At 48.8% G+C, this 15,323-nt stretch overlaps 1 protein-coding gene across 1 annotated transcript in view; it reads right to left on the bottom strand.

Annotated features, from left to right (window-relative positions):
- MINDY4 (MINDY lysine 48 deubiquitinase 4) overlaps positions 1 to 15,323 on the bottom strand; it is a 101,962-nt gene that overhangs the window by 49,344 nt on the left and 37,295 nt on the right. The window contains exons 6-8 of the mRNA XM_044919980.1: positions 8,265 to 8,323; positions 2,782 to 2,888; positions 178 to 294 (exon numbers count right to left, since the gene is read on the bottom strand). Of these exons, the coding sequence (XP_044775915.1) occupies positions 178 to 294; positions 2,782 to 2,888; positions 8,265 to 8,323 (283 nt within the window). The remainder of the gene's footprint in view (positions 1 to 177; positions 295 to 2,781; positions 2,889 to 8,264; positions 8,324 to 15,323) is intronic.

Below are 15,323 nucleotides of genomic sequence, written 5' to 3'. Positions count from 1 at the left end.
AAGGGTCACGTCCCCCAGCTCCTGCTCTGCCAGCCCCACGTGAAGCTGCAGCACTGGGTGACAACTCGGCAAACACGGGGCTAGTCAGCACTGGATAGCTCAGCAAACTGCGGGACACCCGGCCCTACCTGTGACGGGCCCGCAGCGACGTCCCCCGGAAACGTAAAAGCAACCTGCCTTGTTCTGCACAATGCCGTATTTTAACGAGGCTTTGTCATTAAAGGAAAAACTCTGAAGCTTCCATTCTTCATTGAAACAGCAAAAGCTGGAGCCGAACAGAAGGGCCTTTATGTCCTGTCAAAAGAAGAGAGAGTTTCCTTAGTTGTCTTAAAGGCAAACAATAATACGCCACTCGGTGTCTGTACTCCCTCAGGAGCTGGTCTTGCATTCTAGCGGCGCAGCCTGCTTTCCAGCAGGCTCATCGATTTTTCTTTTTATTTTGCAAACTCATTCTCCTCATATTTGAGAAAAGAGAAAAAGCGACGCTGAGGGTCTTGCCTCTGGAACATCCATAAACCAAACCAGCCTGTGCTGACCCAGGCCTAGGCCTTTGCAGGCTCCTTAGAGGAAATCTGAAACACAGAATTTTAGTTTTAGAAGGGACCTTGGAGGTTCTTGACTGCACATACAATCACCTGTGGGGTGCTTAACAATCCTGATGCTCAGGCCACACGCCAGCCCAGCTAAATCAGAACCCCTGGGTGGCAGACTCCAGTGGCTGTAATTTTAAAAGCTCTCCAGGCGATTCCAACGTGCAGCTACGTTGGAGAACCAGCGCCGTGAGACAGGCTTAGCAACCTGTGACCCACGGGCCAAATTTGGCCCCACACGTGTTTTGTAAATAAAGTCTTATTGAAACACAGCAACACCCATTTGATTTTATTTTCTCTATGTTGGCTTTCACATTGCAATGGCAGAGTTGAGCAGTTGCAACAGAGAGCCAAAAATATATGATCTGGCCCTTTACAGAAAGCTTGCCAGCCCCTGTTGCAGTACCACCCCTTAGTACGTGTAAGAATCTCCTCTATGCCATCACCCACAAGTGTCCCCCATGAACTCAACTTGAACCCCAACAATCCAGTGAAGGGGTTTCTGCCACCCCCCAAGCCAGTACCTCCATTTCTTCACGGCTCTGTCTTCTCTAAACTTCTGGCTGATACTGATCTCACTGTTCATCTCCCATAAGCCCAAGCCCCACCCTCCAGAGCACCAGAAAGCGCCAACCACTGCCCGTGACCAACCCGGGAAAGCAGAGCCTCTCCCTGGATGCCCCCTCCTTATGCCAGCCACCTCTCCTCTCTCTCCGCCATGACTTTACACCCAGGGTCTCAGAAGGGCCAACACATGGGCTCTGTTGCCACCTCTCCAGGTCAGATCTTTCCTACAGATTCAGATTATTTCCTTTCAGAATCGGTTCTTTTTTATTTTTCATTAAGTACAAAAAAGTCTCAGTGACAGAAGCATTTGTCTACACATCATCAAATGCGGGCTGGCGGCGCACAGGAGAGAAGACTGGGTGAATTCGTCCATCGGGGCTTGGTTTCCCTTCTTGCACCAATAATCCACGTATTTGAACTGAGCTTTTCGAGAGCCTGCGAACTATAGGGACTGGACTTTTCCGGCTGAAGCCCAGGTCTGTTCTCTTAGTCACAGAACAACAGCCCCCGGCTAGGCACAGTGTGGCCACCAGGGCACAGGGTTGTGAGCCTGAAAGCCTGGGTGCTATGGATGCTGTGTGCCCCAGGCCCTCCTTTTCTCTGGGTGGGCCTCAATTTTTCCAGCTGCTTTGGGAGATGCTGCTACTGGGTGGTCTAAATTTAGGGGTCTCAAAGGGCCCGTCCCAAAACAGGAGTGGTCACTGCAGAGAATCACAGCCCTGTGGCTACAGAGAGTCAGAGCACTTACTCCAGGCTTGGGGCCATGTAAAAGTGTCTGACCCAACCCCCACCCCCCTGCCCCCCATGGTTTCAAAAGAAAGAAAGAAAAGGGAGGGAAGGAATGGGAAGGGATAAAACTTCTAGAAAAATCTTTGACTTTTTTTAATCTGTGTGCTGAGTATTTACAGGTAGGAAGAAAAGGGGGTCAACTGTGTCCCCAGGCATTTTAGCTTTTCCTCCTGGATCCTGGCTCAAGAGCCAGTGGAAGACAGCAGGAGCAGCATTCCATCCCCCAGGAACTGCTGGCCAAGGGGAGGGGTGAGGCCATCTGGCAGCTGAGATGGTGAGGAATCCGGGGCATCCCTGCAGAGGAGGCTGACAAGGCCAGGAACCTGCTCCCTAAGTCCTACGAGCTCAAGTCCCTCCTAGGAGGCCACTGGTGTGAACCCGACGGTGCTGAGGAATTAACACCCACCTGTCCTTCCCTCACTGCAATCCAGCCTGAGCCCAGCTTGGGGGACGACCGCTAGAGAGCCGGTCTAATGAGGACGGTTCTCCCGCTGCTGTCACAACTCTGGAGGTGCCTGTTGCACATGTGCAGAAGCAGCTCTGGGCCGAAAGAAGAACAAGACCCTGCAACGTCTGAATGGGAGGAGGCTGTACCCTCACCTCTTCTTGGAGGGGACTAGGCCCCCCATTTTCCTGACTCTCAGTTCAGGCTCTTCTCTACCACACCTGAATTTCCACTTTAACCATGACTAAGACGTAAGATGGATGGGGCCAGAGGGATCAGAGTCACCTCACCCATACCAATTCACACCAAGACAGCTTCAATTCACACTGCACCAATTCACACCAATTCAAATCAAGATGTATCAATGCACACTTTTAAGGTGACGCCTACCTTGGCCACTGAGAGGTCGATTGGCTTTGACACTATTTGCAGCTTGAGCATCGATGGACCTGGAGACAGGATGACTTCATCCTTTATCAATTCATCCTCCACATCCTCTGAAAGAATACCAGGGCACGTGAGCTCCTTATTATGACCCATGGAGAAAAGAATAAGAAATCATTTGGGGCGCCTGGGTGGCTCAGTCAGTTAACTGTCTGACTCTTGATTTCGGCTCAGGTCATGATTTTCATTTTCAGGTCATGGGATCAAGCCCCACATCAGGCTCCACACTCAGCAGGCGTCTGCTTGAGAGTCTCTCCCTCCCTCTCCCTCTGCCCCTCCCCCAGCTCTCTAAATAAATAAATAGATAAATAAATAAATAAAATCTTAAAAGAAAAAACAGAAATCCTTTAACACCAAGGACATGGATGAGTTTGAATGAAAGGAGGGCTTCCTTATCTTCCACCCACCTCTCCCGTTTGGGGCTCCCAGACCTTCACCAGAAGGAAAAAAGGCAGAGCGAGGGCCCTCACTCCCGTCACAGCCCATGCTGGTCCACGGCACAAGGATGCCAGTGGGCATGATCTGGCTACTGGTCCACTAGAAAGTTCTAGGACATGCAGTGAACAAGAGCCTAAGGCTGAAGCCATGGAGTCAGGCCCAGAAAAGCCTCGCCCAGACACCTTTCTTACAAAGGGCGGGCACGGTGCACAAGCCTGTGCCTGAGGACAAACACGAAGAGGGCAGAATTAAGAAAGAAAATGCCACCATTCCTGATAAAAAATAATAGTAACCGATTATCACTGTCGTGGCTTTCACTTGCCAACCACTTGAGTTTTAGCACCTAAGTCCCATAACAGCCCCATAAGGGGGAAATTATCATCGCCCCCACTTACAGATGAGAAACTGAACTTAGAGAAGTGAAAGGACTGGCCTGACATCATGCAGATGGAAAAGGGGCAGAGACAGGATAAAACCCAGGGCAGCTCCCAATCATTCTGCCATCCTGCCAGCCAGACCTCCCTGGACCTCCAGCCAGAAGGGACACTGAGTCACATGCCACATACAGTCTTCCTACAGCTGGAGCAACAGAGGCCCGGAGAGGGTCCCAGCTTGGTCTTGGCAGCCCCAGCCTGTGCCTTCCCAGCCGGCTGAGCCTCCCTCCGGCCACTGTACCCACAGCCGCAGCATTTACCAGAACACTCAGAGGAAGGACCCAAGTGAAAACAATCCAAGGTAATTGTGCTGGCAAAGCTGAGCGGACCAGTCTCCAGAGAGCCTGTTGAACCTGTTTTTTCCTCATTTTCCCAAGATTAAATGATTATTTAAAAAGTACGCTACACTGCATAGAAATCAACATTACCTCCCATAATTCTGTACATCTGGGACGAGAGAAATGTCATTGTCCCTGCCCACATCTTCTGGAGATGCTATCCAAAGGCCAACATCCCCAGGACACATGTCTTCTATCCTATTCTACAGTCTCCTTTTTTCCCCTGGGGGAGGACCAGGCATAGGACGAGGCCAACTCCCAGAGTCCCAGTCCACTAAAAAGGAGACCCTTCCACCTTTAGGCTAAAAAAAAATTAAAAGTAAGTCTGGAATTGAAATGAGAATCTGAATTTAAATGAGAACTCTTCTTAGTTAGGGCCTCTGAAAAAGTCACCCTGTGACCATGACCTTATAAAAGTACCCTGAAATAACAACCCCATAGATGTTCCCTCAGCAACGTGCATGGGTCTTAAAAACATGGTGCTGGGCAGAGAAAGCAAGAATGCAAATGAGATATCTAAGGCAATACGATTTACAACCATGACAAATACATACACACAAAAAACACGACACATTTTGCAAGAATACACACAAGCAAACAGATATCGACTAAATACCCGAGAATGGTGGCTTGAGGACAGGAAGGTCATGGGCGTGTGGGAGTGGGGCTAAAGGGAAATGAAAGACAGGCAAGAGAAGGCAGGAGGAGGAGAGAGAGAAGGAGTGGGGTGGAGAAGGAAAGGGAGGAGGAAGGGAGGTAAAGGCCGATGGGCAGGCTTTGCAAAGATGAGTACTGAGAATGTTCCCTGGAGGAATAGAGATGTGTGATTAATTCAACCCCAGGCAGCTGAGGCCCAGAACAGATGGGAAGAGTAACCTGAGTGACTCTACAGGCCCTGAAGGGCTCCTTGCAATGCCTCAGGCCAGACTGTTTCCTGGAGGCACAGAAGGGGCCGTATTTAAGCCTATTTGGAGGCTTCTGTTGAGTCTGAGTTTGTCCGGGAGGGAACCAGGGCTGAAACGTACTCTGCTCAGGGCTCCATGAAGTAAATCAGAGAATGAAAGCTGGGGGCCCAGGGGAAGCAGACCAGTGGAGACCCCCAAGAGGAAGAAGAGGAAGCAGTCATCCTCAGCTTCTGCCAGGAGGAAGTTGGCCCCTGTCCAGGGATTTGGTTCAGGACCACATAGCAGGCCTCAGGCCCAGATGTGGCGGGACCGCCATGCAAAGGAAAAACAAAGCACTCCAGAATGACATGTTGGCCAAGCAGACAAAACCATCTGCAAATGCCGGTGGTTTGAGGATGCTATTTTTAAGGCCCTGGTATAAGTGTCTGGTTGAAAAGAAACAAGGGAGTCTGTTTTCTGATACCATTTTATTTACCCTTTGGAGGAAAACATATGGTAATATGTAATAGAGGTCCATATACGTCTTTGTCCAGGTGCCTGATCCATATTTCCCACTGACTCCAGATATCTTCCACCGGAAGTACCCCAACACCCCAGACTCAGGAATCTCAGCACAGCAGCCTCCAGACTTCAGTTCTGATAACAGATTCCATCTCCCCAGCCCTCCTCCAGGGACCCACGCTGAGACCTCAGCCCTGTCTCACACACCACGAGGATCCAGCCTCCAGATGATTCTGCCTCCAGGATGTCTCACACCTCGCCCCCACCCTTTCTCCCTCCACTGTTACAGGAATATGTCATTCTTTTTCTATCTGTTCATCAAGCACTTCATCGAGCATCCATGATATGCCAGGGGTTGTGTGGGACAGTGGGACAAGGGAGGTCCAGAGATGAGTAAAGCACCACCCCTGCCTTTAAGGAGCTCGCTGCCTAGAGGGAGACAGAGCCCCAAACAAATAATGTAACATGAGTACTAAAACAGAGATAGTGCAACGGTTTTAAGAGCAGAGGAGAAGAGGCAAGTAATTCTGCCTTAGAGGGTCAGAGAAGCTCTCCATTAAAGCTAACTATTGCAGCAGGGTCTTGAAATACCCAGAGGATTTCGCCAGACAGAATAGGGGACCAATCACATCTTTTCTAGACTATTCCAAGAGCCCCCTCACTGGTCTTCCAACATCCAGGCCCTTACCTGTAAAATCCATCCTCCACACGTATCCAGAGGTAGCCCTAAACCCACAGCACCGCACACATTACTCACCAGCACAGAATCTTCAAGTGCTCTTTACTGGCTGATGATTTACAGCCAAGCTCATTAGCACAGCACTCAAGGTCATCCTGGCCCTGCCACACCTTCGTTCCCAGCCTAGGCTCCCCCTGACCCCATGCCTTCCCCTGTGGGCCAGTCGCCTCAAGCCAATCACTCTTTCTCACACTCCATGCCTTGCCCACGAGGCTTGTCGCACATCTCTACCTGGCAAGACCTCCTCAACCTTCAGAGCCCAGTCTAAATACCTCCTCACTGTGGAAACCTCTGGAACCCACCACAGAACTCGGCTTATACGTCTCTTGAAGCAGTGATGAACTGCTAACCATCCTCTCTATGTGTTGTATCAGAGGGTACCTCTCTTCCTCTGTCCCACCCAACCCAGCCCTCCAAGAACGAAGGCCTCTTTTTACTCACCCTGATGTTCTTTCAACAGCCTCATCTACGCCCTGGCTAGTAACTGCTAACGGAAGTTGGCTGAACTGAACCAAAGGAAAATGAATCAGGGTAGGGAAGAAAATGCTGTTCCTCTAACCAAATTGTACTCCCTGTCTCTGCCTCACCCCAAAACTTCTTTCCCTTTCTCTTGATGACTGGGTTCCATGATGTCCTACCTTTTATCTCCTTCCCCTTTCCTAAATCATTAGCTGAGCCACTAGCAAAGAGGGTTCTGCCTCCCTCTGGAAAACACACACTTCAAACAACTGGGTTCTGAGAGAATTGCTAAAGCCTTCCTTCCAACAGGCTCCAACAGAGCCGTCTGGGTTCTGAAGGCCAGGAAGTGCTTCGTTTTCTGTCCAGACAGGAGTGGCTCTCACTGGAAAATCTTAAAGTGCAGTGCTTTACAGAAAGGCTTCAGAGGCCAGCGCATGCTGGCTCCGCACGTCGGCGTCGCCACAGGTGGGACTCTGCCCCTTCCTGCGCCGGCCAAGCGATCCCCACGGGCCACCGTGGGTGATTCCAGCTCTAAGGAACTGCTACCTCTGAAGTGAGCTGCGCAGAACAAAGCCCTGCCTCGTCATTCAGACAGAGGCCCCTGCCTTCCAACCTCATCAAAGCAAACCATCAGACCGCACATCTCACACAAGTAACTTCTGAAGAGTGTGTAGCTTTCCTCCTCCAGTTTAAAAGGGGTGCTTGAATCTGCCTTCGGCTTGGGTCATGATCCCAGGGTCCTGGGATCGAGCCCCGCATCGGGCTCCCTGCTCAGCGGGAAGCCTGCTTCTCCCTCTCCCACTCCCCTTGCTTGTGTTCCCTCTCTCGCTGTGTCTCTCTCTCAAATAATAAAAGAAATAAAATCTTTAAAAAATAAATAAATAAATAAAAGGGGTGCCTGAAAGGAGAGGAAAAGTACGTGAATGGCCCGACAGGTAAATCACTGGCTTCCGGAAGAAGAGCAAATATCAACGGCACTCAAGCCTCGTCCTTCAAATCTGGTCGCTGGGTCACCATCATCCGTTCTGCTGCTGCTTTGCCAAGCCCCGCAAACACAGCAGTCTTCGGGGAGGAGAGAATCACAGAAAGGGGAAACAAAGGATGGCTTCAAAACTGAAGAGCGGCTGGACATGTTCTCTATCGTGATCTGGGAGAGCAGTGACAGGGATGTACACGCGTGTGAAACTGCATGGAGCCAAACACTTAAGATGTGTACACTTCACCTATCGTATGCCTCAATAATACGCCGATTCAGTTTTTTAAAGGACAGTCTCCCCTAGGCACAGCTGTCTTCTGGAAACTTTGTACATTCTGAATAGCCCTAAAAGAGACCCCAAATGCAAAAGAGGCTCCTCTTCACCCCCACACCCCCACACCAGTGTGGGTCCAGAAATGCCCAGACTTCTTATAAGGATTTCTCCAAGACAGAAAGACAGAAGGCAGAAGAAGACAGCAACCACAAGGAGAGAAGCCTGCTCTACTCACTGGGCCAGCTAGATCTCCTTCCTAAGGTCAGGTGGGAGGAAAGGAGCCCCCACCCACCACCCCCCAGACGGAGCAAATGGAGGCCCCTGGACCCTGCCGGCCACAGCAGAGAGGCAGTGGGGGCACCTACCAAGCTGCAGGACACCCAGCTCGCCATCAGCCTTGTTGGGCACTGGCAACTGATTTTTCCTAGAAAAAAAGAAAATGTCAATGTACCAGAGGAAAATGAACCCGAAATACAAGCAGCAGAGAAGAAGGCAGGGAGCACTGGGTGGGGGTTCAGGGGACGGTTCTCTCTAGCCGGGCCCTGCCATTCGTGTATGCCCTGCACGGTCACTCTCCCTCTCTGTGCCACAGGTTCCTTCCCTGGATGGGACCAAACGGCCTCCCAGGTGCCTTTCAATTCTGTGTTCTCACGGACACACACACATACGCACACCAGCCATACAGGTGGATAAATCCTGTAGTTTGACACTTGCCCAGAACCAAATGCAAGCGTGTCTTGCTGATGTCACCATGATACTGCTAGAAAACACACACACATACACATTCGCACACGCAAATCAAGTGCTTGTCATCACTGCACAGGTTTTCTTCATCACATCTCTATTTTCTTTTTTGTTTTGTTTCTTTTCTCTCCCAGCTTTCTTGTAAAGCCATCAGCAGCCATTTCTAAGAAACCTCTAAAATGCACCAAAAGCCTGTTCTGTGAGACTGATTTATAAGTTCAGGTATGTCCATGTGGAACTTTCTCAACACGGCCCACCTGTATTTTAGCTCTCTGGATATTTTCTTCCCTCCAGCATGCATCAATCTGGACTAAAGAAAAATCTTTTTTTTTTTTTGAAGAATGCATTAAGAATAACAATATTACCTCACTCTCTGAAAACCCATTTACTAAGTTAAAAAAATGACAGCCCTTTTGAATGTGGCATTGAAATATCTTTTCCTCCAACATCCTTGCAGGGTAAGATATGACTGAAGTAACAATCGTAATCTCGCCATGCTACGTTCTATTGAATTGGCTTCCTCCTGAAGATGTATGAAGGGGTGTGAGTGGAAGACCGCGGAGGACACACGGTACCAAATCTGTGAGCATGTACTGCTTCGGACTCCGAGTTTCTTGCTCTGGCCCAGAGCGCTGCAACACAGAGCTCCCTCCCCCACCCGCCCAGGCAGCCCTAATCCTCTCCTACCGGGTCAAGGCCATGTTCCTCAACTCAAAACCGCAAAATTCCTATGTCTCTACACTACCAGGATTCGGCAAGCGTTCTCTTGGGGACTGGTAAAAAACACAAGCTGGAAAGGGGATCTAAGGCCTGGAGGGGCAGCAGAAGGAGGTGAAGGGGGAGGCAGTGCAGATGCTGGGTCACGACCACGGCAATGAGAAACTGCACCTGCACCAGAAGTTTCTGTCCACGTACCCCTCCCACCGCCACTGGCTCTGCCACTAAAGGCTGAGGACCCGAGTCCCACCTCTATCTGTCCCTTCTGTCACTATTCCATCCGGAGACTAGGGCAAGATGCCTCCCCCTTTCTGAAAAGCGAGGATTGAGGCACGGTGCTAAATGGCCTCCAACATCCGCCTTGAAACATCCAAGCAGGGAACAGCAGGAGCAAAGACGTCTCTGGAACATCCCAACGGAAAGAACATCTCTCTTGTACCTGTCTCTGCTCTCTGCCCCTTGCTTTCTCACCCAGATCACTGGACTAGCTTCCTCACTGGTTTCCCGACCCCCAGTGTGATGTCCCGCCCCACTCCGGCCCCCCACGTCTTCACAGGGGTATCAAAGGCGTCTTTCTATAAAATAAATCTGACCATGCCACAGCCTGGCTGAAATCCTTCAAGGGCTCCCCATCGTCATCACCACCACCAACAGTAATATTTATAAAAAGGACAATAATAACAGCAACTACTCTCTGACTCCTTTGGTTGTTCCGGGCACTGTGCTGAGTGCCTTGCAAGCAACAAAAGCCATCTGCTTCTCAGCACAGCCTTACGAAGGAACTGCTGTGCTGAGCCTCACAGAGATCCAGTACTTCCCCCAGCACACAGCAAGTAGGTGGCGGCCTAGGAATCCGAACCCCGGCAATGACCCCAAAGACAAAGGCAGCAACCACCACATATACTGCCTCTTGGAAAACGAAAATCCAGGAGGGGCACCTGGCTGGCTTAGTCGGCGGTGCATGTGACCCCTGATCTCGGCGTTGTGAATTTGAGCCCCATGTTGGGTGCAGAGATTACCTAAAAATAAAAAATAAATAACGAAAATCAAATCAAATCCAGGCCCATTAAGGTGCCCTACAGGCTATCTCTGAGCTAGCCACCTACCACCCCAGCCCCCTCTCCCTCTGCACCCTCACACTCCACGCACATTCCCTGCATGCCGAGCTTCCCAGCCTCTGCCTCTATACCTTCTCACAAGCCCTCCGGTTGGGCTAGAATATCCTTCGGCAAACTCACGCTCATCCTCTACAGCCCAAGTGGTATGTCACTTCCTTCTCAACTCCGAACATGCATTCATTCACCTCCTCACCCACTCATCCAGCAAACATGTGGCAGTAATCTGGCAGGCCTGTCTCCCTGCCTAAGGGAGACCCAGGCATGTAAAATAAACAAACACAAATTGCAATTTGACATGGAACGGTAGGCTGAATAATGGCCCCCAAAGATAGCCTGTGAATGGTACCTTATATGGCAGAAAGGACTCTGTAGATGGGACTAAGTTAAGGATCTTAGGATGAATGAGGGTACCCTGGATTACACAAGTGGGAGCAATGTAATTACAAGCGTCCTTGTAAGAGGGAAGCACAGGGAGATTTGACAGGGAAGAGGAGAGGGGGGTGATGCCAGGAGCAGAGATTGGAGGGATGCACTCTGAATATGGACGAGGGCCACAAGTCAAGGATGGGGGTGGCCATGAGAAGCTCCAAAACATCAAAGAAACAGATTCTCCCCTGGTGCCTCCAGAAAGAACGAGCCCTGCCAACACCTTGACTTTAGCCCAGTGGAACTGACTTCAGACCCTGATCCTCCAGAACAGTAAGATAATATATTCACGTTGTTTTGAGCCACTAAGTTTGTGGGAATTCGTGACCGCTGCCATGGGGTACTAATACATACGGTGAGAGAAATCACAAGGAGGGACGAAGGACTACGGGATGCTCTTCGTCACCTCTGTACCCCGCGTGCCCAGCACCCGGCCAGCGCTCCATAAATAGATGCTGAGTACTACAGTGACCCTCACAGAAGCGAGGTGACTCACCCAAGGTCACACAACTTTGAAGTGCCGGAGCCAGAACTTAAACCCAGGCCCCTGGCTCCAATTGCTCTCCTTCGTTCCCTCTTCTATGTTATGCTTCCTTCCCCTGCCCAGAGCCCTCCATGGCCTCCTGTAGACCACAGCACAAAATCCAAACCTCCCAAGCGGCCCCCTTGGCTCCTGAGGGCAAAGCCTTGGGGCACGTGGGTGGCCGAGAGCCACGGCCAGAGGGTGGAGATGATGTTCCCGCTGCAAAGGGTACAGCTGGGCCTCTCCCCGGTCATGGGACTTCCACCCAGAGCGCCATCCATCAGCTGCAGAAGCCCAGCTCAGATGCTTTGTGGCCCGTTTCCCACAGATCTCATCACCAGAGGAGACTTCAATTATGCTCACACTTAGGGAATGTGCTTATTGTTCCTTTCATGTGTCCCTTTGTGGCATTAGCATTACAAAGTTTAAAAGGTCAGTTTAAAAGCATGTTCTTGCCTTTGAGTGAAAACTATTATGGAAAACAATGACAACAAGATAAATTAAGGATTCAAAATACTTTTGATGGTGCAGATAACCCAGAGACATGTGTCATAGTGTCCATCCAGTAAATCCATGGGAGCCGGGCTGTAGACACCCAGCTTGTCTGCCGTGTCTGAGGTCACCACTTCCCACTCAAAGTCCCTTCCTTTTGTGGCCCCGAAGGAGAAGCCAGGGCCAGGGCACTGTGGATATCTGGGGCTCCATGGGGCCAGGACTCAATCCCAGGTAACTGAATCTTGGTGAGGTGGGAAGAGCTACTCAGAGACCTGACTTCTTGTCCCTCTTCCCCCCAACCCCCACCCCCGTGCCCTTGGGCAAGTCATTTCCCCTCTGTGGGCATCAGGTGCCTCATCTGTACCTCGGGGGAAGCCTGGGCATGCTCATCACTGTGGGACACGACCAGGTGCAGGGGCTCTGAGAGGCCTGGAGTGCCTGGGCCACACTAGTTTTGAAGACGCTCTCCTGCTTATGCAGCCCCACACTCCGAATATTTCACTAGCTCTTAACATGAAAAGACAAGGAGATGCTCCTTCCTCAATGTTTGACACTGGATACTTGGTTAAATTAGTTACGGAGTATAAAAGAAAGGTGTCCCAAGGGAATAAAGATATTGACTACTATAAATTCTATTTGATGGCAACTCAGAATCCAGTGTGAATGGAGTCCAAACTGACTCCACTAATGTGGCACAAGAATCCAGACTATAACACAAAATTTTCCCAAGACAGGGATAGCCCAGCACACCTAACTAAAGCAATGTAAAATTATCTGGAAGGGCACTTCTACAAAGCAGGTCACACAAGATTCCCAGGAGAGAGAGAGAGATTTTTTTTTTTTAAGTGCCACTGAAAATATGCTCAAAACAAAGAACTAGTAAAGATATGAGAAAATCATGCACCATAAGAGAAAGCCAGGTGACACAGCAAAAAGGACTCCCAAGAACTTGAGATAATAGAACAACAATCTAAAAGAGGCTGTAATTAGAGTAAGGAAACTTCTTTAACAGGAATGGAAATCATTAGAAAAGAAACAGATACTATAAAAAAAAGAATGGGCAGTTTTGAAAAGTACATACAGTCACAGAAATAAAAAAAAAAACTCATGGACATAGAAGGATGGTGATTCTAACATATGAAATACATGTTAAACCCCATGAGCCTGCTGCTGGGAGGGAGGTGGACAGGGACGGGTCATGGAAAGCTCTTCTCTGTAGAACACCATCAACTCATAAATGTAAAAGGAACGAGAAAATGATAAAAATTAGACAATCACCATTTTATAAACTCCTAATACGGGAAAAGATTATCAGTAGATGCTAAAACCAGTGGCTGAAACGTTCTTGAGGAACAGGATATTCCTCTAGTCTGAAAGTTACCGATGCCTCATTAATGGCAAAAGGGAAAGTTCCCTTTATAATGATGGAGTGAGGGTCCCTGGGTGGCTCAGTCGGTTAAGCGTCTGCCTTCAGCTCAGGTCATGATATCAGGGTCCTGGGATGGAGTCCTACATCAGGCTCCCTGCTCGGCGGAGAGTCTGCATCACCCTCTACCTCTAACCACCTGCTTGTGCTCTCTCTCTCACACTCTCTCTCTCTTCCACTCTCTCAAATAAATAAATAAATAAATATTTTTAAAAAATATAGTGATGGAGAGACTGGCAGAAACCACCTTAATGGAGTGATCCAACTTAGCATCAGCAGAAATCACACGAACTGATAACCTGTCCTCCTGACGTGATGTAATGGGAAATATGCAACATCACATATGTACTACCCTTGCCCTAAACATGTTTAACATAAACCTAATAGCGAAACAGACATATCTAGAATGTAGTCATTCTATAAGACAACAAGACTACACTCATGAAAAACTAAAAATGGACAGGAAATTGTTTGAGATTAAAAGAGACTAGAGAGACACGGCAACCAAATGTGGGTAGATCCTTGAATGGATCCTGGATTTAAAAAACTAATGCCTGGGGGTGCCTGGGTGGCTCAGTCGGTTAAGCATCTTACTCTTGATTTTGGCTCAGGTCACGTTCTGAGGGTGGTGAGATTGAGCCCCGCATGGGGCTCAGCACTGACTGTGGAGTCTGCTTAAGATTCTCTCTCTCTCTCTCCCCCCTGCCTCTCCCCCCACCCACTTGCTCTCTCTCTCTTTAAAAAAAAAAAGAGAGAGAGAAAAGAAAAGAAAAGAAAGAAGAAAACACTAAAGCCTAAAGGAACATTTTGGAGCCATGTGGGGGAATTTGATTATGGGTCTTATATTAGCTGATGTTATGGAAACTTCTTGGGCATGTTAATGGTACCATGGTTAGGCAGGAGAATGTTCTTGTCCTTAGGAGATGCAAGCTGCGATATTTAGGGGTGACATGCCATGGTATCTGAATTTTACTTTCAAAGGAATCATCAAAAATGTGTGAGTCACAGGGGCCCCTGGGTGGCTTAGTCGGTCAAGCGTCTGCCTTCAGCTCAGGTCATGATCCCAGGGTCCTGGGATCGAGTCCCGCATTGGGCTCCCTGCTCTGAGGGGAGCCTGCTTCTCCCTCTCCCTCTGCCGCTCTCCCTGCTCACTCTCTCTGTCTCTCTAATAAATAAATAAAATCTTTAAAAAACATGTGTGTATTACAAATACATATACTATACATGGGGAGGGGAGAAGAGAAGAAAGAACGAAAAAAACAAGTGTGACAAAGTCCTAGGATTTCTGAGTGTAGGTGAAGATGGCATGGGTGTTCATTTTTCAATTCTTCCAACTTTTCTATAGGTTAGATCTTCTCTAACATTGGGGGGAAACTTGGGGTAAGCTTCAACAGGAGATGGGATAGAATGAAGAGATAATAAATTACTAGGAGTTATCAGATGACATGACCTGAATGCAACTCAACCCCAAGAGAGAAAACATGTGAAAGAGCAAAGAAGAGATGTGGAGGGGGGGAAGCTTTAATTCCAATGCCCATCTAAAAGGAGTTCCAGAAGGAAAAATAAAGAGGGTATGAGAAAGGAGATTATGGAAAAGATAATGGCTAACAACTCAGCAGACATGAATCCTCACAGAAATCTAAGAAGCCTCAAATGGCACATGTGGAAATCAATGCACACCTAGATATGTCATCTTGAAACAACATATTAATGACAATGAGAAAAATCTTAGCAGAAAGGCAGATTATCTATAAACAAAAATTACTTTAACAAAAGACATCTTTAATATTCAAAATATTAAAGGTAAGGTCAAAATGAAGGCATTTTCAGACAAAGACTGAAAACGTTTACCATCACAGACCTTCACTGAAGAAACCACTCACGGACTTACTTTAGCAAGAAGGAAAGTGAACCCAGGAGAAAAGAGCAGGACCAAGGCAATGATGAGGAAAGAAATCTTTAAACATGTAGATAA

This window comes from Neomonachus schauinslandi, chromosome 12 (genome assembly GCF_002201575.2).
Source record: "Neomonachus schauinslandi chromosome 12, ASM220157v2, whole genome shotgun sequence".
Classification (NCBI taxonomy): Eukaryota; Metazoa; Chordata; class Mammalia; order Carnivora; family Phocidae; genus Neomonachus; species Neomonachus schauinslandi.
This window is presented reverse-complemented; position numbering and strand designations above follow the sequence as displayed.